Raw genomic sequence first — 23,740 nt, 5'->3', positions numbered from 1 at the left:
AGCCCCCTTCCCAACACAGCCTGCATCCCAGCAAAGCCAAATCCTACAACTGCAGCCCCCTTCCCAACACAGCCTGCATCCCAGCAAAGCCAAATTCACATCCCCGATGCGTTTTCTGCCTGTGCTGTGTTAATCACACAATAATGCACATATGATGCTGGAAACATGGAATGTAAGCATCCCTCCTGCAGCACTCCTCAGGGAGGATGGGGAAAAAAGGCATCAAATCCTCCACATTTTCAACATTACAGTTTTTGGGCTGTTTTTTTCAGACAGACCATAAAAGCACTTTTAAAAATTCAAAGCCGGCTTTTCTATTACTTGTGCCTCTGYTCAGCTTTGATTTTTTTTTTAATACTTTCTTTTCTTTATGTCTGTGCATGGCTTTTTTTCCCCTTTTATATGGGTAAAATCAGAAGACAATATTAGAGTGCTTTGAAGTCCCTCTGTTATTATAGATTTTTTTTCCCTTAAATCAAGCATAGGTAGACATATACTGCAGTGATAGGCATATTTTAACAAATCAAAACAGTTTTTAAGTTCTGCTGAGCCAGAGATCACAACATTTTCTCCCTTAACTTGCCAAAAGACCTGTTACTATCAAAATGAAAGCTCGCGCCTCCAGTCCAGAAGTGCTTACTCTTACTCCMCCTAATAAGAACAGGTTTGCTGCTGAATTATCTTGAAAAGACAACACTGAAGTTTTCTTTGTTTCAACAGWTTTACCTTATGCCAATTTGGCCATRGAGAATTTCACCTTAAATTTTCATTGTAAGGTCCCTCTTCCTTCCTCCTCAACAATTTGTTGGGAGACTTTTCTGCCTACCCAGAGGTAAGCACCGGATCCTGCAATTTCATCTCCAGATAAATACCAGTGCAAAAGTCACCCTGACCGTGTATGACATGGAAAATGTTTATGGGAAGGAATTTAGACCTTGTGACCAAAAGTCAGTGTGGTTTTGGTAATCACCAACTTGCTTTAGAGAGGTGACTGTGGACACCCATCCTTGGGAATTCACGAACCCGTTAATTCTCTCCATGGCAACATACTGGGACTTGTTGGGGGAAAAACACCTTTGGGAGTATAATAAAGCATGAAAAGGGCCAAGGGTCACAATTATCGAAATCAGACTGAGAGCGTGAAGAGAAAATATCCACCAAAATGAACTGCTTCAACAACCCCAAATGGCTAATTATGTAGGAAGAAAGACATCACACCAAGAATAACCATAATGAGCTTTGATTACACTGCGGCTTTCGCATTTTATTCTTTCAAATACCCACCAAGCTCTTTGAAATTCAAGAGTTCTCTTATGTTAACATCAAAAGGTAAAAGCGCACGGAGGGCTGTGTACTCAGTCACCAYGAGAGATGATTAGCAAATTAAGAGAAAAAAAAAGTCCAGGGTTTAAGCAAAAAGCAGAAAAGAAAAARAAGAAATGAAAAAACAGCACAAAGTGCTAATTACACAGTTTCTGTGCAACACCTGGCTTGTTTTTGCTTCTTTAATCAGGCTCATTTCAGTTATGGCACAGACTCTATATGGTGCCAATGCTGCCTGMGCAGAGGCTTTGTCACCTCCCTGTCTCAGATGTGTCTGAATGCAGACAAGGCAGCGGCACAAGGGGAGGGTGAGAGGTGCTGCCTGCCCAGGACATCACTTCTCTCACCTGTGAGCACTGAAAAATGAAAGGCATCGTAKTCACTCTGCTAATTAATGATCTAAATATTTGATGTGGTATTCAAAGCATTTGCATCAGGAYTCCTGCCAAAGGATGTGTTTTGGTTTGTCAGCAAGAGGTAAATAATTAAAGTTTTCTTATTCCTGCCCTGAGCTCCCCAGCTGCAAGTTTGAAGAATAAATAAATAAAAGCCACTCAGCAGAGCAAATTGGACAGTCTCACCCTCTGCCCAGCAGGTCATCCACATGACAGGATTAGGATTCCCTTGCTAAATCCAGGCTAGTATGAAAAGGATGGAAAGACAGGAAAAAAGAAATTGTGGTTTTGATGGGTTTTTATTGTTTTATTTTAAATGCTTCTGCATTGCTTATTTTCTCCCTTGCTCCTGTCTTCCCACCCCTTGGGTTTACTCACATGGTCCCATCTCATGTAGTATCAGAACTCTCACGATTTTTAGGCACTGAGCCCTGTTGCCTGAAATATGTGAAACTGAACCACGCAGGGATAAGGAACTTGTTGAAAAGTGAATGGTTGAAACAACACAATAGTACTTTCTTTACCTGTGCACAGTAAATAAAAAAAATTAAAAATCTCAAGAGCTACTTTGCTATTCACCATCTCCTCCTTTCTGGCCTCTTCTCCCCTTTTCTATTTCCTTTTTTCATGACACCCATTCCCTACTCCCTGGACTGCTGTACATATTCACAAGGACAGTTGCACACACATTTACAAATGCTGACTTCACCATTTGCAGAAATTTGGGCATTCGATAAATTTACTTTTTCGGGTTTTTTTCCCCCCCTGCTTTACTTCCAGCTGGCAAGTGGTCATGAAACTTTAAAATTAATTCATTATTCAAGACAGTCCAGCAGCTTTTCTCAATAACTCTGACAAAGCAAAATGTTCATAAAGGAACTGCCCCAAACGCTCCCAACGTGACCTGGGTAAGGGGTGCTGTGGAGGCCACGTGTTGCACCTCCTGCCAAGAGCCTGAAACACACTGAGCCTGCAACACAGCTCAGCCTCAGCACCYGGGGAGCACTGAGGCTCTCAAGCAACCCAGGAAAACCTCAGGAATAGCTAAATCCCTCCTGCTCAGCAGGTACATGATCCCTTCTGCACAAGGCGATTCCCTCTGCTGCTGCCTTCAGCAGCTTCCATCTGCCATTCCTCTGTGTTTACACGGGGTTCTGTGGGAAGTGTCCCCTTTGTAGGGACAGTGCCCCGTCATTCACAGCTTTGCAYAAGCCAAGCAATGTCTCTTCCCCATTTCTTGCTCCATGTAAATAACTGAGAACACTGATTCTGCAACGAGGCTGAAAAATCCAACACAGTGGAACTCAGGAAACCAGGTCTGCAATCCAAGATCTTCCACCAGCTAGACAGAGAGCTCTGTTCCTCAGCCTGTCCATCTGGGTTATAGCTCTGTGGAGATGTGCTGGGGAGAACAGGGCAGAAGAGGTGCCCAATTCACTCACCACAATGCTCAAAGCAGTTGGCCACAGCACAAAGCAMTGTCAGGAGGCCAGAGTTTGTTTTGAAAGGCCCAGGAAAATGATCCATGTTGTTACAGCCACTGTGGGACRGAATCATCTGGAAGATCTAATTAAACTTAGGATTTGGCGAGCAAGAGGGAAAAAGCTCCAAGCAGTCAGAAGGCAAAGCAAATTAACCCACAGAGGCTAAAGAGGCAGAGGAGCTCTCAAAGAGGCAGGGATGTGGCAATACGTGCACAGCCACATCTGAGAGAGACAAAGCAGGAACAATGTCACCAGCACAACGTGCCACCAAGGATTAATATTCCTAGGCTTGGCTGGATCAAAGCAAGCCTCTGTGCACTGCACCCAAGAGGTAAACGGGGAACCCTGCACCAAAAGGCCACCTCCAAACCATGGGGACCAGGAAAAGGGAGTCAGCTCAGGAGAGTTCAGGATCTCAGCCCAGGGAGAGGAACAGGAGATGGGGACCCAAGGCTGTCATCTCAATTCCTCACTGCCTGGGCTTGCCTCTGTGGCAWAGCTCAGTGGGATACTTTGTGGGGCTCTGGCACTGTTGGGAGATGAACCYACAAGAAAGAGGGTCAGAAGGGTCCCCAGCTGGGGAAAAGCTCCCAACAGAAAACATGAGCACTGGAATTGCCTTGGCCCACAAGCGAGGAGGAGCAATGCACAGGGGCGAAGCTCTGGTGGAAATCACACAGCAGGTAAAGAAGGCAATAAAGCCAATTAATCAAGGCAAGCAGAAGAAAAGAAGAGGAACAAGGAAGAAAATCTTTTTAACCTGGAAATAAGAAACTTCAAAGGATAGTAATCCAGAGGAAGAAACAAAAATTCAATGWACCTGTATTTCTAACCTTGCATCACAGCAACAAATTGTTCTCTAATGAAGCCAGATACGGGGGATCCAGGCATAAGAGCTGTACCATGGGTTCTAACWTTTCTCATATAACAGCATCACTCATGATCACACCTGGCAGGACAGTCAGGTGCTGAGTTATGRGGAGAAATGAGATTAAAATCAATCCCTGCACAATCCCCTGTGTCTCAGAGGCTAGAGGACTGCACTTGCCACTAGTTACAGCTGGTTCTAGAGAATGGCAAACACATGCCAGGTACTGTAAAGACCGAACAGAAGGCCCAGGACCAAGGAAGTGGTACACAGCACCAAGTATCAATGTCACCCAAGACCCACACACCCTAGAGAGAAAAAGCAGWGACAGATTATTGAGTGTGAGGGAAGGAGACAGAACTGGGCATGGAACCATGAAGCAGAGCTGGAATTCAATTTCAGGACTGTCAAACTCACTTGTGGCCCTTGGACACGCTCACCTGAGGAAGGATGCTGAGAGAAAAGCTCAGTGAGGACCTGACAGTGAATAGGACACAGCTGAACCCTCCCCACAACCAGCAATCCCAGTGGGACCAATGGCAAGAAGTCCCTGGGGATGCCAGGGTTTAAAAGACAAGAYCTGCAGCAGGGCACAGACCTTCACCATGTGCACATGACTGCAGCTGTAAAACAACACTGGCGCAGAGCACAGCACAGCCAAGCTTGCTACAGGGGCACCCCCCAGCCAAGACCTGGACACACCTCACCAGATCTCTCCACAAGGGAACCTGCAGGTTCAAGGCACACGCTGGGATTAAACACTGATTTCCAAAAGCTGCAGTGAAAATGAAGCCTTCAATCTATCCACAACAGCAAAACACAGCCAAGAACAAACTGGCAAATGAAGGAATGGCCACATGCCCAGAGTGCTCCACCGTGTCTGCAGGAGTGCAGGAACCAGCCTTGAAAATCTGCTGTGTGTGTGTGTCATTAGGGCTTCTCAATTAGCAATCCTTTCTGGCACTCCATGGGGCACTGGAGAGGCTCACAGAGCAGCACTGGAGCAGACTGCCATGCAATGATAGCTGTCCCTGGAGGAGCAGAACAAAATGCAGCTGAGTACTSCTACCCAGCTGGATGGAAAAGCTCTTAGCCCAGACTCTGGCTAATCTGCTGGTACTCCCTCAAGAGTTTCCCATGCCAGACCCTAAGGGAGCACAGCTCCTCGCTTTCCTGAGCATCCCACTGCAAAAACTACTTCTCAGGGGCCAAMCTTCACACTGATTTCTCCTGGTCATCGTTTGAGACAGAGCTGGCAGCTCTGCCCCTGGTGCTGTGGTGAGTGCAAACAGATTCTGCCTTTATTCGTGATGACCTCTGGCCCACTGACCCTCTTTTCTGAGACCCCCAGGAGCTCTTACCTTCGAATTGTCCTCAGGAGGGTGGACCTGGCCTCATTGTGGAAGGTGATGACCACGCTGGTGGGAGGGAGGTCCTGGTCATAGTGCAAAGTTGTGCACCTGGGGAGGGACAAAGCAGAAAAGGTCATTCAGGCGCTGCAATTCTAAGTGGAGCTCACTTTGTCAACGCAGACAACAGAATCCATCAGTAAATGGTCCTACCACTATTACAAATAAATAGATAAGAGKTTTTCTGTGTGAATYRTTTCTGAAGGAGTCCAGAAACYGCCAAGGAARTCACCAAGGATTAAAAAAACAAAGMRCTTTACTGTCATTAATGTGRAGGGATGAGAATGGAGCTGGCAGCCCTTTCCTCTAACCAGGRCTATCCCAGCCACYCCCAGTGCTCCTCCCATGCCCTGGGTTGTGACACCAGCAGAGGTAAGAGCATCCTTGCAGCTCCAGCTCCAAGCCACCTCACTCCCAGCCTCCTGAGGCAGCCACTCCCACCAGYCAGCTGCAAGGTAAGCCAAGCCTTGTTTCTAAATTAATTGTTTTCTTATTAATTCTGCCTTAATTGCATAACCAGACTACAGGGAAGACTGGGATTTACAGCTTTCCAAGCCAGTCTTGCAGAAGGCAAAAGCCCACAGCTGCAACCACRGCCCCTGCTGCCTCCTTCCCAGGAGGAAATGTCACAGACTCTGTAATTACTTTGACCTTTAGCTGATTAAATTTGTGGCTTTTATAGACCGACACCAACATATTCCTAGCTCAGAAAATCCAGATACCTCTTACATCCGTGCTGCCCTTTCTGGGTCCCTATCAGTCCCTTAGGATGGTTTTAAGATGACACAACAGTAGCTCCCCTTCACAGCCATCACGTCCCTTCCCATCCATGTGCCACTTGTCTGCCCTTGTGCCACTGCCCCGGTGCTACCACTCCCATCCTCAAACGAGGACTGAGCAACCACTCTTCCAGCAATCCATCAGTTTGCTCCCCCAAAGTTCTGGGCCACAGCATCTGGGATCAAAGTATCAAAGCATCTGCAAGGTGAAGTAAAAACAGATGGAAAAATTAAGTTGGGGATGGAAAGGAGAAAGCACGTAAGAGCAGCCAGATATTGTTGTTTATGCTATTAAGACCAGCACGTTGCACCTCTGAAATGCCAAAATGCTCCAGATACTATTTAGGGAGGTTTTCTGTACTTCAATTTTGAAATTACATTTCTGATTATTTACAAAGTGAACWAAATTAAAGGAAACAAGAGTGCACAACAGGAGAAACAATTCCAAAGATAAGAAAACAATGGTATCTTAGATGGGACAAAGTATTTGCAAGCTCATGCTAAATTAGTTGCTGCTTACTCTCACTGTTTCACTCGAAACCCTTTCTAAATCCTGCTTCAACTTGACCAAAAGCAGGTTTCTCATTACTCCCCTRTTCTTTCAGCACAGTCATCAACACCAGAAATTCACCTTCGAGGCAATTCTAATTCTGGGTCCATCCCCRAAGGACGCCAAAGTGGCACAGCTGTTCCATATGCAGGAGAAAGTTCAGCAACATTGCCCTGTGCGACAACACCCTCATCCATCAAAACTGCATCTCAGGGATGCTGAAAACAGAGGGTTTCTGAATTATGAAACAGCACCAGGTCATGCCCTGAGCTGCTCCTCTGGGTCACTGCAGGCTCTTGCATTGCCCCGTACCCAGCTCCAGCCTTCCCAAAYGGAGAGGATGAGAAAGAAGCTGCTGCTCAATCTCGCCACGCTCAGGCTCAGCTCCYGTTCTCTCTGCAGAGCTGCAGGGACAGACTATGGCAACTGCTCTCCCTGAGCTATTTATACCCCGCTCCCAGATGCGTGTCCTTCCACCCACTTCCAGCAGGGCTCTGTGGAGCAAACATGGGGAGCTATTTCGGGAAAAGAATGAGAGAGTGGAAAATACAAAGTCATCAATACTTTATTTATGCTACTACAGCAGCCAAGGAGCTGGTAAATAAAGCAGCAGCTGGGYGTGTCTGTGCCTCCCACGGGCTGGGGATGCTGCAGGCTGCCTGAGCCTCCCCATCAGCAACAACTTGCTTTGCTTTTAAAACTCCAGATGTTGGTGCACCAGGTTGGCCCAACCAGGCAATGTGCCWTTGGGATACACTGGAATGTCACACACGGGCACCTCCAGAGCTGCAGCTCACCCCTGGCTTCTGTCTARTGAGGCTGATCACATCCCAAGGGTAGGAATGATGCTGTCATGGATCCCCAGCCCTGCTTTGCCTCTGTGACCAGCACCATGGCACAGCTGGGACTTGCGTCTCCAAAACCAGCCTGGAAAGGGGAAGGCAGAGCTGCTGCATCTGCCAGGGCTCCTCTTCCCGGTTCCCTTGTGGCCCTGACTCTTCTCTTGGACAGGATTTTACCCCTGGGTTCCTCTTTCAGGAGCCCTCCCAAAGTTTCCTCCACTTGCTCCAGTTTTTGTTTTCCCTTGCTCCCCCAATGTAAATGCAGCTAAACACCCTGGGTCCCCGGAAGGCAGATTTCAGTTTAAGTTKTTGACTACGAGTGTCTTTTTTGGCACTTACTAGGGTAATAAAAACCACAGCTTGGAAAAGCATTAAATCCAGCATGTCCAGAATTATTTTGTGTGACAATTACATCTGGGGTAATTTCAATTTAATACCTCACTGCAAGTGAAAATTGCAGCATGCAGCCCTAAAATTGCTGTAATAATGAAAATAAACCCGCTAAAAGCTGCCTGTGCTACCTCAGGCTGTCACTGGATACAACATTTTGTGCTGCTGATGGTATTTCATAGGTCACCCAATTGCCAACAAAAAAAAAAGAAAAAAACAAAACCAAAAACAACACCCACAACATTTTCAGGAAACCAATGGAAATTTGAGGAGTTTTTTTAGACTCTTAAAAAAAAAAACTGAAAAAAACAGTAGTTACTGCACTGCCTGTACTTGCAGTGGGTTGAAATGGCCAAAGCCATTCAAAGTTTGATGCTTTGAAACCTTGCAAGGAGCAATCCTTGCACAGGAAGTGCTAGCAGGAATGCTGCAAGGCATCCTGGGGGGGCTGAAAGAAGACAGAAGCCAGGCTGGCCTGCCCTAAAAACCCTAGAGAGAGCATCCAGATGGAGAACAATTCTTATTTTCTCATGCAAGAATTCAAATTTCATTTTACGGGAAGAGTAATTTCCTTGTTTTAAAGTTCATTCCCATTCAAAATGGAAATTATTTCAGAATCAGAAGGTTCTGAAAGGGGTGGTCTGGCTACAAACACCTTAGGAATCAACCTCAGAAAATTCCAGCCTGGACTGGTTGCCTGTCATAATTCCTTCAGAGTGGACAGAGCAGCACATCTCATCCTCATGTTCCCAATATGCCCTTAACAGCTCAGGAACAAATTATGGAGCACCTGTTTGTGGGGCAGGGAGCAGACAGCCAGAACCCTGCACTCGCTGTAGGAATTGCAAAGCTCTCCCGCCAAGTCCCAAACTTTGGACACTCCAGCACTGTCCCCAGGACTATGGAGTCCCTTACTCAAGACTTATTCCATGAGTTCCTTTGGCCTTTGTGCTCCTGATGAGCAGTGTGGTATCACAGACAGGTGGTCTCTGCACACAGCTGTCCCTGCATCCTGAGAGATCCTCCTGAYGGGACAGCACACACCCACCCCCTGGGAATCTGAACCCATTTTGTGTTTAAAATGCCAAACTTCACTCAAAGTGCCCGTCACCAAAGCAAACCCTCCCTGCCAGCAGAGCTGCACAGCACAGTGGTGGAGACTGACAGTGTGAACAGAGATGGACCCTGTTCCACGACTTCTCCTGGTGCCCCCAGGCTCATCCAAGGTCACACCACACACCCACAGAGCTGTGTGTGCCTCTCAAAACCTACCTCTGACATTCACCCTCTCATCAACTTCCTTCAAAAAATGGTTATTGTCACCCCCAYTCCCCCAGATACCCCCTCTGCTCATTCCTCTGTTCTACCTCAGCAGCCATCGCTGCCAACAACTCTGCTCTGAATTTTTAATGTTTTCCACTAAGTCCAAACTCTCCCTCACCACAGCTCACCACCTCCAAAGCATTCTCTGAATAATCATTTCAGCTGCATCAGGGAAAGCTACACCATCTTTCACCTCCCTCCTGGCTCCTCTCTTCTCCTTGGAAACACACAGGAGAGCAGTCTCGTCACCACATGAAGGGAAAGGGGAAGGAGAAAGGAAAAGGAAAAAGGAAACAGGAAAAAGGAAAAAAAGGAAAAGGGAAAAGGAAAAAGGAGAAAGGAGAAAGGAAAATATTAGAGCCCCAGCTGTCCTGGCCAGTAGCAAACATAYCCAGGCTCTGCACACCTGTAGGGACAGATGGCAGGACATGCAGGCAGCTTGGTCACACCTCTCAGGACAGCCCCTCAGGGTGRCATGCATAGTGTGGAAAACCACAGTGTGCCTAAATCCTGTCTTTGAGCTGAAGCAAAATTCATAGAGCCATAAAAACAGAATGATTTGGGTTGGAAGGGATCTTAGAGATCATCTAGTTCCAACCCCCTGCCTTGGGAAGGGACACTTTGCACTAGACCAGATCGCTCTAAATCCCATCCAACTTGGAAAACTTCCAGGGATGTGGCATTCCACAGCTTCTCTGGGCAACCTGTTCCAGTGCCTCATCACCCTCACAGTAAAGAATTTCTTCCCAACGACTAACCTAGGATACTTCCATGAAAATACTCTGAAAACAGAAGCCTTGGACACAGTATGATATAGTGCTGTAAAGCAATGTATGTGCCAACTCATATGGAATCTAGTAAGTGCCTAGAGCTTACTGCTGGACAGGACTGTGCACCACCTCAGCTGACCTCTGGGAAACACAATCTCTGGCATTTTCCCCAGTTATTTCTGTATTTCTCAGTTATCCGTGCATTAAATCCAGTGACTTGTGCCTGACTGCAGACTACCTTTCCAAAAATCATTACCTGATGACCTCCAGAGATGGAAAATGCAAGAAGTGCTGTACACCTTACAGCCAAGGCATGAGTCTCATACAACAGTATAACTGGGATAGAACAATCCAGAATTTGCTTGAACAGAGCACGTAGGTGGGATCAGTGATCTTCTTCATGACATTCAACACCCTCAGTTCCTCACAGCTTTCCCCAAGCCACTCTTCCCGCATGTTGCCTCAAAATATTTTTTCACTCAGCTTTGAGAGACTTTCAAATCCTTCCCAAGGGTGTCAGCATCTCCTGCTCCTTCTCTGGGTCAGCAAGAAGCTGTCAAACAGAGGGCTGACCGTGGTCTGTGCACCTCCAGCACCACCATGGCACCCAGGGCTCACCAGGGGACAGCTGTGAGCAGYGAGACAACTGCTGGAACATCCCACACATGGGGTCTGCTCTGGGATAAAGACCTGCTGAGAAAGCTCTGGGATTCCCTCTGAGGCTGCCGCAAGTTCCACCAGGACACTCCACAATGTGAACACCGCTGCTCAGAGCACAGACATCATCTTTGTGGCACAACAGCAAAAGCAGTGGCTGCAGGAATTGTCACCAACTAGAGATCCTGCTGTGCCTAACTTGGTCCTGCAGGTCCATTTCAGGCTGGTGCTACGGAAGCACCAAGAGGCTGAGAGCAAAGAAAGGCTGCAAACACAGCTGGAAGGCACAGCTGGAAGGCACAGCGGTCCAGAAAGCGGCCGTGCCAAAACGAAAGAAGAAAGGACGCGAAGTCAGATGTCAGCTGGCAGTGCCACGTGATTGCAGGGAATGTCAGCTCAAGTTTGGCTTGCCAAAGTGAAAAAATGCCCTTGAGAAAGGTCGGTGGGATCTCTCTTTGCTGGACTGGCATGTGCCTCAGGTTTGCATTCCCAGAAAGGGACAGAAAAATCCCTAGGGTAGAGTGCAAGAGAGGCTGCTGGGGCTGGGAGAAACAGGGGCGACACAAAGAGAAGAATCCCTCTCTTGAGCAATGACTTCAGGGTGTACAAGGGCTTGAGCAAGGGCAAGAGGCACATCTGCAACAAATATTCAGTGGTGGTTAGCATCAGAGCTAACAAGGAGTTATTTAGCAAGCTTGAACTGGAWGAAATCTGATAAAACTGTAAGGAAGACCATCAGGAAAAATCTGCCAGGGCAGCGAACCAGCTCTGGCTGTAGATCAGACTCCCAGAGGAACCTGCCCAAGTCAGCACCTCTCCCTTCCCCACAAAAACACCAGAAAATGCACAGAAAGGGAGAGCCCTCCCAAGGGCAGGGGATGATGCAGCCGCTTCCCTTCAGCCTCCACGCTCCCAGGAAGGGCTGCCATGGGTGTGACAGACACAGCCTGGAGGGGACAGCACAGCCACTGCCCACCAGCACAGGCTCCTGCAAACTGCTGCAACTCATCCWCGGGCTGATCTGAGACCTTCTTGGGCTGACTGAGAAGGACGTTTTCCTACCCAGCTTCTGAAACTTTTAACAGTGCTCTATTTGGCTAGTGTGCAATTAATATTTCCTCTAACTCACTACCTCTTTCAGTTTCTTTCTTTCTTTCTTTCTTTTCCCTGCAAGATAGATATCTAAAAAATTAATCAAACGACTAAATTTGAAGAAAAGGGGAAACGCAAGGAGGCAAAAATAACCTCCTGTGCACATGACGTGCTGCTGCCTGTGAACCTCAAAACAGATGAGAAGATGCATTTATAATTTATTAAAAATTTGCTGGATTTTTGTCTTCAGACAAGGGGAGGGGGGAAAAAGGAAGATCTACTAAGAAAGAAGGAAAGAATAGCATGGTTGCCTTTAAAAACAAGTTAAACCAGATTGTGTGTCTTGATTTTCAAAGAAGCTCATGAATAATTCAGAATTCTAGGGCCCTCCACACAGAATCAGGGTCTGTCTTGCTTCTTGACTCCCTCCACCCTTCCTTCCTCAGAACTGAGGCAAAAAGAGAAACACAGCTAAAAAGAGTGAAAAGAAAAAAAAAACAAACAAAACCAGTACAATTCAGCAGAATTTCAAACTGATGCCAGTTTTACTGGAATACCAGAGCTGAGGGCAGAGGTTTTCACACGGTGAAAGTAAAAGCAAAAACTGGTACCTCACACCTTCAGGGAAAGCCACCAATCCATTATTAAAGATCTTCAGAAGCCAGGACAACCTGAAATTATGTTTCAGAAGATCAGAACCCTGGATGTTAAGATTCCTCAGGGAGGATGCTTTCTGACCAGAGCTTCCTGGCACCACGTGGCAAATCAAAGCAGATAAAGTCCCCATCCTCATAACACCTCCTTAGTCACAGCTGGGGAAGCACAAACCAAGCTCCACGCKGTGACAGCTCAAAAACACTTCCAGAACGTAGGGATCGGCAGTGCTTACAGCAGAAATCCACCCAAACAGACCCAAAACAAATTGCCCTTTTGCTGCAGCTGATGGGGGAGGACTTTAAGGTGACAGGCAGCTGAAAAAAACAAACAAGAGTTTGATGGAAGGAACTGTCTCATGGCTTTAATTACCAACASGAGCGAGCCTCAGAGATCTAGTTCCTTTATTTACTAATACTTGACTTCATTTCAGCCTACATAAACATATTAGCTCAATAGAAATGGCGAGAAAAGCACGAGAGTTAAACAAACAACTTCATTCTGTCAGAATTACTTGGAGCAAGTTATCAAAGTAATCAATGGCACATAATAACTATAGGACAAGTGGTCAATACGTTACAGCAGTCAAAGGCAGAGGATGGTTGTAGCAGAGGGTGATCAATGGCACCCTGGGAATGCTGAGGCACTGGGTGATGAAGGGATGGCCATCAGGAAATCATCWCTGAGCCCCGCTGTGGTTCAGGTGAGTGCACCCAGTCAAGGGCACTGAGACAGGCGAGGTTTTCTCCCCCCATAAAAAGCCAGGATCTTTTCAGTGCATTGCAGGGAGTTTTCAAAACAGATCCTGCATCCCCACGGATTGACCGATGATGGCACAGCCACCCCAAGGGCCGTGGCTGGGTCTGTGGTCAGTCCTGGTCTGCAGAGACCCCCATCCCTCCCTCCACTGGGAAGAAGCCTCTCCCTGGTGCCGTGAGTGCCTCCCACCAGTGGTTCCTGCGCCCGCCAACGCACGCCGCAGCATCACTTCCACTCCAGCACTTCGTTTGTTCCTGAGGAGCCCAATGTGTACTTTTCATCTGATACTCAAAATCACTTCCTTTTAAATACAGCTTGTCATTTCTAGATGACTAAAGTGTCAAAAACATTTGAGATCTAAATGAAAATTTTCTCTTTTCAGGATGAGAAAAACAGATCCCTTTGGCTTTAAGTTTTCTTGTCTTTTTACTTTTAGATTCACCAAGACATTTGCTTTTGGTTTATCCTGAAATTGCTATCTCCTGGCTTTTCTTTCTCTTAAATAACCAAAGAACTGAAACACCATTATTCACTCAGCTCTGCTGAGCTTTATCTACCCACGTAGCCCCCAGATTCAAGCTCCAGAGATGTGGTATTGACAACACAGACATAGCCAGGTGTAGGGAGAGGCGTGGATCCCACCACCCACTCTGTCTCTGTTTCCAGCTTCAGGCTCTTAAACAAAAGCAGCAGTGCCCATACCCAGGCCCTGCTCACCTTGAAATGGAGCAGTTTGTCCTCGGGGCGCAGTGACTGGCAGGTCACTGTCTTTTATTAAATTCCCAGCTCTCCCTCCTCTGTGTCCCCCATCATGACAGGGACAYACAGAACGATCATCGCTCCACAGACAGATATCTGGGGAACGAGCTTTTATCTCTGGGTGAATGTGTCACAAAAGTGGAGCTAATTAACTGGGGCTCTGTTTTTGAAAAAGGTTAATATTTTATCACATGTCTTCTGTCTCGAGGAATAATTAGCCCTGGCGGTAGAAGCTCTGCCATGTCCCAAGGGACGGAGCAAGAGACTGGTGGCTGGAGAAGGACACGTGGTGTTGATGGATAGACAGCAGCTCGATGGATAGACAGCAATTCTGGGCTAACAGTACATCTCACCAGCGGTCACTCCTCACACAAACCACCCTGCCACAGAATAATAACAGAGACAAAGCCCTGCTCCAAAGGCTGCACACATTCTTCTTGTCCATTCCATGCCCTCTGGTGCAGGGATGCTTTAAATCAAAGCACTGTAGCTCAGCCAAGACTTTCGGAGCGCTGGCACTGGAGCACCAGTCCCAATCCTTTCTCCCCAGGCTCTTTTCCCCTCTTGCTTCAGCACCCCAGTCTGCACAGCAAAAAGCAAATCCCAAGGGCTCTCCTAACTCTTCCATCCCAAAACCAAACCTGTTCGCATGGGGAACCAACTGAAGGAAATTCCCACAGGGAGTGCACAGAAGAAGCCTCCCCCAGGGGCTGCTGGCTGCACAGAAATCCTCGGCACAGTGCACACCATCTCTCCACGGGGCTGGAATGTAAGCAGGGTAAATGGAGGAACTGAAAAAAGACACAAAGGGTCATTTCAGATCGACCCAGAATTGTTTTGTGCATGCATTTTTCTTGGCAAAATGCAGTGGACGGGTGAGTGGGGAATTTCCAAAATGAAATCAAAACTCTCTCATAGGGAAACAAAGCCAAAATGACTTAGGGGAAAGAAATACATCACTTGGAGAGAGGGGAAAGAATGTTTTCAGCTCTTTTTCTCTCTGAAACTGCAGTTTTTGGCAAGAAACACAAATAAAGGTGTTCTTCAGGGAAGGGACAGCTGGGATGGAAGCTGTGCCTGCTCCCATGTGAGCTCCTCAGATTCTCCTCAGGAGGATGCCTGCCCCTTATAAATGCTCTTCCTACCCAGCAAGGCACTGAAGAGCCGGGAGAAGGGACACAAATATATATTTTTGGATAAACAAAACACAGCAGTCCGAACTTTAGTATTATACCAAGATGTTTGCTGGAACAGTCCAGTCATCCCCCCTGCCACCAGCCAGACTCTGAGACACCGAGTCCCTACAAACTCCCCAGTTCCCACAGTGCCAATCCCCTCTGGCCTGCAGACATCTTTTAGGCAAGAATACAGCTCAGGAATAGTTTCTGCTCACCGTGCAGACAAGTGCCATAACTCACACTCCTTGCACAGCCCTTTCAGATGGAAGTAGCTTTGCCCTCCAGAAAAAGAGGAACACGACCACTTAAATGACACATCCTCCTGCATCCCAAACACCCTCCTATACACTTCCATCAGCTCCTCAGAGAGTCTTGCTTGCTCCTCAGCTGCTTCTCAAGAGTTACCCTCATCCTTCTCATGCAAGGAGAAGAAAAGGAAAGAGGAGGAATAGCACTGAAAATCCACCGCTGCAGAGTAAGCACCGCCATATCTGCCACCTCCCTACAATCAACCCTGCTCCATGCCCAGCATCCCTTCCCAGAATCATTTTTAACGAAATCCCCTCAGCCTGCTTTTTCTCTAGGCAACCCCTCAAGATACAAAACTGCAGCATCTCACTTCACCTCAGCTGCTCCCCCCTTGGYGACTGCCAACATCCAGAGTCAAAGCCCACAATCCCAGCACACAATGGGCAGCCATCCCCGGGGAATGCAACTTCTCTCAGTGCTCAAACCCACTATAATCCCATTTCATGCAGACCTTTCTCATCTATTCTTTCTTCCTTTACCACATTAAAAAAAAAAAACAAACAAAAACTCAAACCCGGAAAGCTTCAAAAGAGGACATGGCATACAAAGATATTTGAAAAAAAAATCGTTGCGTTCATCAATTTTTGCCCCCTGAAGCCACCAGTTCCTGCCTCAGGAGCCATCAGGCCAGCTGAGCCCACCACCTCCATCAGACAAAAACATGTGGCAGCAGAGGTCACAGACACTGGGGTGGCCACAGACATTCCCAGCATRGGGACTCGGACACACAGCAGCTATTTCCCAGGACTGTGCAGGTGGTGAGCCCAGAGAGACCCAGCACACTTCTCGTGTGAGCTCTGCAGGAGCTGACAGAGCAGCTACCAGAAAGAGGCACGAGGCACCTTAATGCAGGTATTCCCACATCTGTGCCAAATACCAACTGCAGCACATTTCTGGATTTCTGCAGTGCTAAAAGGTCCACTGAATAGTTTTCTCCACTTTCAGGCAACATAATGGAGTGGAGACTCCATGGGACTTTTGTCTTTGACCAAGTTTTGCCAAGCCTGTCTCAACCCCACTGTTGGCAAAGCCTTGCAGTGCTAGGCCAGAGAAGACACACGAGTGTGGTGACTGAGTCACTCAAAAGCGATGAATACCAAAAGGGGAGATGACAGAATTCCTCTCACTGCTGTCCCAAACAGAGTGACCTGAGGCCACCAAACACACCAGCATCACCCAAGCTGCTACACAGACTCCTGCTTGTTGATCACATGGATGAAGGTCTCCAGTCACCTCAGAGTTCTCCATCAGGGCGACAACAGATGTGTTACACAGATTTGGTACTACCATCACGATCAATCCTGGAAAAGATGTCAGGCAATGAGGAGGGGAGGCTTTGCCAGGCACAGCTGGATGGGCACCCACCCTTCCTCTCACTGGGGTGCATTTGCTGTGAGTGACTGGACAAGACACAGGCAACAGGAGCACTGCAAGGACAGCAACTCGAGCAACTTCAGTTATACAAACACAGGCAGCTGGGGGGAAAAGAGCCACAAATTCCATGTGCTGCAACCAAGGTTTTTAAATTACATCAGCTTTTACAAAATGCTGGGGCAAGCCTGAGAGGCAGGAGTCTCAGTGGGCTCATTGCTTTCTGCACTGAGACAAACCTGGGCTGATTACAGAGCTGACCCAGCTTCGAGCAGGAGGCTGGATCAGAGACCCCCTGTGGTCTYTTCCAGCCTAAATTATTCTATGATTTTATGAAGTGCCAGTTTCTGATTAATAGCTGTCTTGCTTTCCTTGCTTAGCTGCCAAGAATTGCCAATCTCAATACTCCTTGTTCTCTATGCTACCTGAAAACAATCTCTCTGTGTTTTGATCACACAACTGTTCCTCAAATCTCCTTGGAGTTTCCAAGCTCAAATTCACCCAGAAAACCAAATGCAAAATGTCACTGTGTGTGCTGAGCACTCTGGATGGACTGAATCTACACTGTGCAGAACTGCTTTTGAGTGAAAGATGTAGGTTTTGGCCCATTTGTACTCATTTAGCCAACAGACAAAAACCGGTGTCATCTCATAACTGTGGGCAACAAACTAGCCATCAGCACCATGAGATGTTGGCACAGCTGCCTGACAGAGGCTGGGTGGCCAACATGACCAGTGTGTGGTAGCCTGGGGATGCAGTGCACACCTTTACCCAAAATACACCTCAGAATTAATTCTTTGTCCAGACAAGACCTTCCCAGCATGCACCCTCTAAATYGCACTTTGGGCTTCACGCTTCAGTTCATTCCAAGGCCTCAGCARCACACAGGTCCAAGCTGTGAGTGACAGCAGGGATAAACTCCAGCACAAAGCTACAGATAATGGGGTTTGATAAGGGGAGCTCCATACTGGGTMTTCTGTTAGACAGCAAACTTTCCCAGCTAGGGGAACTGACTGTGCTAGTAACCTGTTTAGGGTGGATCTGAATTCCTGGAGGGCTGCAGAGCTTGAAAATGGAATAACCACAATGACAAGAGGTAAGAACAACGATTCCCTAAAAAATGAAACAAATCCCAGCACCACATGACAACCCACTCTTACACAGGCAGYGGAGCTGGTCAGTGGTTGGTGAGAGTGTGTGGAGAGCGAGCTGACTGCCCAAAGCTGCCTCTCTCACTGTCTTTCAGCTGCCAACTGCACTAACAGAAGATACAGAACATACTGAGATACCATTTCTACCACTGCCACAGGGTTACCAGGTTGCACAGAAGAATCACGAGCAATTCTCTCTCTGCCCAGCCCAGGAAAGTTCCCAACTTAGGCCACAAAAACCATCAACCAACTGCAGAAACAAAACCCTGGCCAAGCTCTATCCTAAAGGCACAAACCAGCCCTTACTCTGCTTGAAGGATCGTTCTCACATCTTCATCCCCAGAGATCTCAGCCTAAGGAGGGATAGAAAAACACAGTGCTGAGAGCTAACCTCCTGGGGTCCAGTGTCCAAGACACAAAAGCAATCATGGTGCTTCCTAATGGAGAYATTTCAGTCCCAAATGTGTTTTCCACCAATGATTTGTGTACCTGCTCACCTGCAGGGTCATGCTGTGCTCTTGCTGGCACTAGAAATAAGGAGACCAAGACCACAGGCAGAGGTATCCCAGGTCTTCTCTTTCCCAGCTATTTCAGCCTCAGATTGCTCTGCAGGCAAAAGATCCAGGCACAGCCCTCACTCCTACAGGACTTTGCTCAAATGTSATAAATCTTATTTTGCAATGAAATGACAAATATCTGCCCTGAAAAGAGACTAACAGGTGGAATAACAGATCAAGAGACAGAAAACCTCTTCAGGATATTGCTGGCAGCCACCTAGAAGCTAATAATCAGCCCCAAAAGCAAGCAGACACTGCACCCCCTCACACCCAGCCATCCCAAGCTCACACAAGGTGCTGCCACTCTTCTCCCCTCAGCGCATCATGCAGATGGGGGAGCATCCACAGAAGAGGGCACAGCACACAGCAAAGCCAGCAGCACAGACACCTGGCCACACAAGGACACCTCCTCCTTCACCAATGCCAGGTCCAGAGATGTGGCAGCACTGGAGCACTCCATCTGCCCCATTCTCCTCACTTGGCTCCCTCCTTCATCTGACCCCACGGGCAGGGGTMCCATCCACCTGCACTGCACTCGAGGCTCCCCTGCAGCTTCAGGCACAGGGGGACCACGAGCACATGCCCCTCTGCCCACACCACCTCCTGCCTGGTCCACCACACCCCAGTCAGCAACTCACAAGAAACTGCCTGAATAAGCACATTTTAAAAATAATAATCCTTCGGGACTTAAGTCTGCGTTACGCCGGAAAGTGGATTAGCCCACCTAGAGTCCAGAGGCCAAAGTGAGAAATGCATGGACTCAGCAAAGTGAAAGGCAACAGCAGACCTGGAAAACCTCCAGGTTTGGTTCTGCTTTCAACTGTGCAAGGTCCATCTGGGTAACATCCCTGTAAATGTTCCCTCAAATTCCAAAGGGGTTTGGCCACCTGCCAGGGACCTACGTGCTTCTGTCGGTCTAATATTCATGCACCACTAAGGACAGCAGGGCAGAGTTCCCCCTCTGTCCTGCCTGGGCTTTTCCACACATGTCATTCTCCAGACATTAAGTTTCTCCTTTGGAGACTCTCAAGAAACCAGAAAAGAAAGATAAGATGTTTAAATCTCTATGTGGGGCAAAAAACGCATTTGTAGCTGCTGAGACCCGCTGTTCACCTCAAGCACAACCTCAAAGTGGTTTTGGTTTAGAGGAAAAGGAAGCTGAACGAAGACAAGGCAACGTGAGAAAGTCCAAGGGTGCCATGAATGTGCTAAATCAGAGGCACAAATGCTGTCAAAATCTACTCTTCTCTACTTTTTGACTCCTCACCCCCAAGAAGGTTTTTACAACTTTCTCAGTGTTGGGAAGGGAATGGGGAAGGGCAAATTGCCTCAGTCAGCCCCAGGTACCTGTGTACACAGGGACCACACCCAGCAGAGGTGACCCTCAGGACCACCTGCTCTTCCCAGCCATCCCCACACAGCACAGCCAGGTATTTCTGCCTACCCCAACCACAGCTGCTCCACCACAACACAGAATGTGCAAACTCTGCACCCTCAGGATGCAACCTGTAATTAATGGGTCAAAACAGCACTGTGGCGTGTAATGCTCCTGCTTGATGGCTGAAATCCTGACATTTCTGGACCCTGAGAATACGAGACAGCAGCTCTCTGCTTCAGGGAACATCACAGGCATCCCCTACATCTTCCCACCCCTCCATGAACAGTCCATATGAGCAACCTGTCCTAAGCAGCTGTCCTACCCATGGGACACTCTCCAGATGGCACAGGGATTCAAGAGAAGAGATCTGGAGGAAATCTTGGAGCATTTGCCATTCCCCTCAAAGGGAATAGGACAGACTGTAGGAGCAGAGCTYTTTTAGGGGGCAAAAGCTGGCATGACCTGGCTTCTGGGCTGCCAGGATGCTCTCACCTTCAGCAGGCAATGTGACACCTGATCTTCAATCCTGCAACATCCCTGCCAGACTCATGTTTCAACCACAACTCAATCTTAGCAACTTTCTCCCTCTCAGACCCACACATACACAAACACTCTCCCTTAGCAGCTGCAAAAATGAACTTTAGCCAGGTAGGTCCAGGTAGGTAGGAGCTCCTGGAAAACACTTAGGACTCAGGGAAGGAGGGAACTTCAAAAATGCAGAGTCTTACACTGGAATTTGAGAGGGCTCCATCCTCGGCCTTCTTGCTTTATCAGCTCTTGAGACAGCACTACTGAACACGTCTCAGCGCTACTGAAGTAAAAAGCAAGGCAAGTAGAGGAAAACAGACACTGCAAGAGGAAAACAGACACTGCGAGAGGAAAACAGACACTGCAAGAGGAACACAGACACTGCGAGGTGGCTGAAGCTGGCTGACTTCATCTGCAATAGCTAGAGAAGTCTGCTGAAGGCTTTCATCTCTCCTTGTCCCCCATGTCCCCTCTCTGCTCTGCCACTCTCAGCCAGGGCACAGCCCCGCTCAGGCTGGTCCCAGCCCAGCCCAACAGCCACAGCATTGGCACATCCACAGCATCAGTGCATCTGTCAGACCCAGCAGAGCACCGGGAGGCAGCGGTCAGCCCGAGGAGCACATGGAGCCCCWCCATGGCCAACACCAGCCTCCCCAGGAGCTGCAGATGGAAAAAGCCCAGGAGCCATCCCAACGAAACCCGCTGGCTGGGGGCGACGCGTCCTCCCTGTGGGCTTTCCGAGGTGCTGAGCAATACTGGAAAGCRCAGCTCCTGTCCCCGCCATGCTCACGCCTGCCACTGACTCATTCGCTGCCGTCGCGCTCCCGCAGTTTGCCGGTGGGAGTTGTAGGAGTGGGATGTGGGGATGAGGTAATCCCAGYTGCATGTGGCTACTGTGGTGGAGGGGGACTGGCCACCCACTCCAGAGGCGTGAGCTGGCTGTGTGCAGTGTGGCCGTGCCACCAAGGCCCAGGTCCAGTCTGCTGATGCAGTCACAGGGACTTTTTTAACCTTGACTTTTCRTGAGCATGGGATGTAGCACCACAGGACCATCCAAAGTTCTCTCCCRAAGAAAAGCAGCCCTTTATGTGGTCCAGATCCAACATGCAACCAGGAATGGAGTTCATGGCAACGAAACGCCAATGAAACACCAACGAAAGCACGAAGAGGATCACCAGGAGCAATGCTCCATCTGTGAGATCTCCCAGGCCAAGTGACACAAGGCAGTCCATAAAAGCATGACAGCACCCTGGCTCAAATCAACCACAAACCAGGCAGAAGTTCACACTAACCAGAGGCAAAGAGAGCCACCACTGTTTCTCCTGCTCTGATTCCTTGGAACACTGTGATTCTTCTCCATSTGAAACTATTCCACTGGCTGCAATTTAAAAACAAAATCAATCCAGCAAACATTGCTAAGCAACTGGCTGTCAGCACCACATCCCATCCCATTGAAAATATTTGYCCTCTCCATGACCTCCTGGCAAGGAGCTTGCTGCTCAGTCCTTGCCATATTTTGTATGTTCAGCTATCGCTGGCAAGTCCAGATGCTTGGMTGGATCAGCAGAGAAAACACCAGGAAACCTTCTGCAAGCATCCTAATGAAAAACACCCCAGAGAGGAGCTGTAAGGAGCAGATTCCCACATGCCTGTCCCTGGGATCTGGACTACCATGCATGGATCTCTGGGCATTACCACGGYCTGCAGCTCTGTGCATCTCAGTGCTGCCACATGTCCTACAGAGGCAATAAAGCATGGAAAGCCAACACGCTGGAAACCTGGTCACAGAGCAGAGCAAGATGCTTGGAGCAACAACATCTGGCCGAGAGTCTGGAGGAGAACCTGCTTGTAAATGGGGATGAGCTGAAGTGATGGATGAGACCCTCTCCAAAGCCCTCTTAACTCCTCATACAAGCTGGGCAGGAGCCTCTTGGCACGGTGGTACCCATCAGTGTGGGGTCCATGGCAGGACGTACCTTGCCCCAAAATCAGCTGGAATAGAATCGAGCTCCAACTCTCTGGGTTCATGATCAAACAAGGAAGCTTGAGCTGCTTAGTCCAGGTTTTCCATCGAAACCAAGCCTGTAAACACAGCCTCTAGTAGGACATGCAGCATGAGCACTGGGGGTGTCCTTTCTCCCACACAGCCTKGTCCACACCACTCTGCTCTTCCCATCACACGAGGGACATCGAGCCAGCTCCATGCTGGACTCCATGTTCTTGCACAGCCATCAGAAATTGCTCCCTGCTCCAAGCAGGCCATGCCTTATCCCTGCTTTCCCACTCGGTTCTGCTGGACAATCCAAGACCAGGTTGCACRGCAGGGCCTGAGCATCACCTGCAGTAGCTCCCAGGACACCTGTGCCATAAGTAAGGATTATCTTTAGCTCTGCACCTTCCCCTCTCCCTCAGCCATCAATGCCAGCTCCTCTCCCTCCTCCATCCTCCCCATCAGCGCCTGCCTCCCCCAGATCTCCCAGCAGCCCCATTTCCTGCGTGGCCACTCTAGAGCTCGGCTAATGGTGCATCATCCGCAGCGTTCTTCAGGCATATTCAATAAATCAGAATCCAATTACCGGGTTAAGGAAATTGGAAACAAATTAAATTAGCCCCAGCCCCTCCCACGTGCTGTGCCCTCACTTCCCCCTTAATGAGAACTTTTCTTTCACAGGAGCACTCAGCGCCACATCCGCCCGCCCAGGAATAAGGTGGCTGCCATGGCGCAGCGGGGGCACGGCAAGGGACAGCCGAGTCAATCTTCCCTTTTAGTAGGGCAGATGGTTAATATCCCTGGCATTAATTCTCTCCAGGAATAGCACATTCGCTCTCTGCTCAGCTATAACAGGCGTCCGTCAGGGCTGACAGCTCCTCTCCGGAGAAAGGAGCATCTGGTCCTTACGACAAAAAGAAGCTAAATAAATAAATAAGCACATTGCTCGCTACAGGGCTGGGGAACTGGTGCTGTTTCAGCATTTCAGCCTAAGTGCTGCATTTGAACTGGAATAGGGGAAATTTAGAGTTGGGTCAGATGCCAGCAGTGGAGTCACCCTGATCTGGGAGCGAAGTGCAGCAKGGCAGCCATGGCTGGGTCCAGCACAGAGCTCCCCCCAGAGCACAACTTCATCCAAAGGGCTCCCAGGACAAGGTAGTAGAGGCAGCTGCTTGCCAGCAAGTTGAGACATAATGCCAGGCACAGATCCACGGAAAGAGCCTG

General features: G+C 48.5%; 1 protein-coding gene across 1 annotated transcript in view; it reads right to left on the bottom strand.

Annotated features, from left to right (window-relative positions):
• Positions 1-23,740, bottom strand: part of GALNT14 (polypeptide N-acetylgalactosaminyltransferase 14) — a 92,861-nt gene that overhangs the window by 35,061 nt on the left and 34,060 nt on the right. Inside the window, exon 3 of the mRNA XM_057374890.1 lies at positions 5,432-5,530. Coding sequence (XP_057230873.1) covers positions 5,432-5,530 — 99 coding nt within the window. The remainder of the gene's footprint in view (positions 1-5,431; positions 5,531-23,740) is intronic.

The sequence above is a fragment of the Malurus melanocephalus genome, unplaced genomic scaffold (genome assembly GCF_030028575.1).
Source record: "Malurus melanocephalus ecotype Western Australia unplaced genomic scaffold, MMel_1.1 scaffold_235, whole genome shotgun sequence".
Classification (NCBI taxonomy): Eukaryota; Metazoa; Chordata; class Aves; order Passeriformes; family Maluridae; genus Malurus; species Malurus melanocephalus.
The sequence above is the reverse complement of the archived record's forward strand: the minus strand, read 5'-3'. Positions and strand labels throughout refer to the sequence as shown.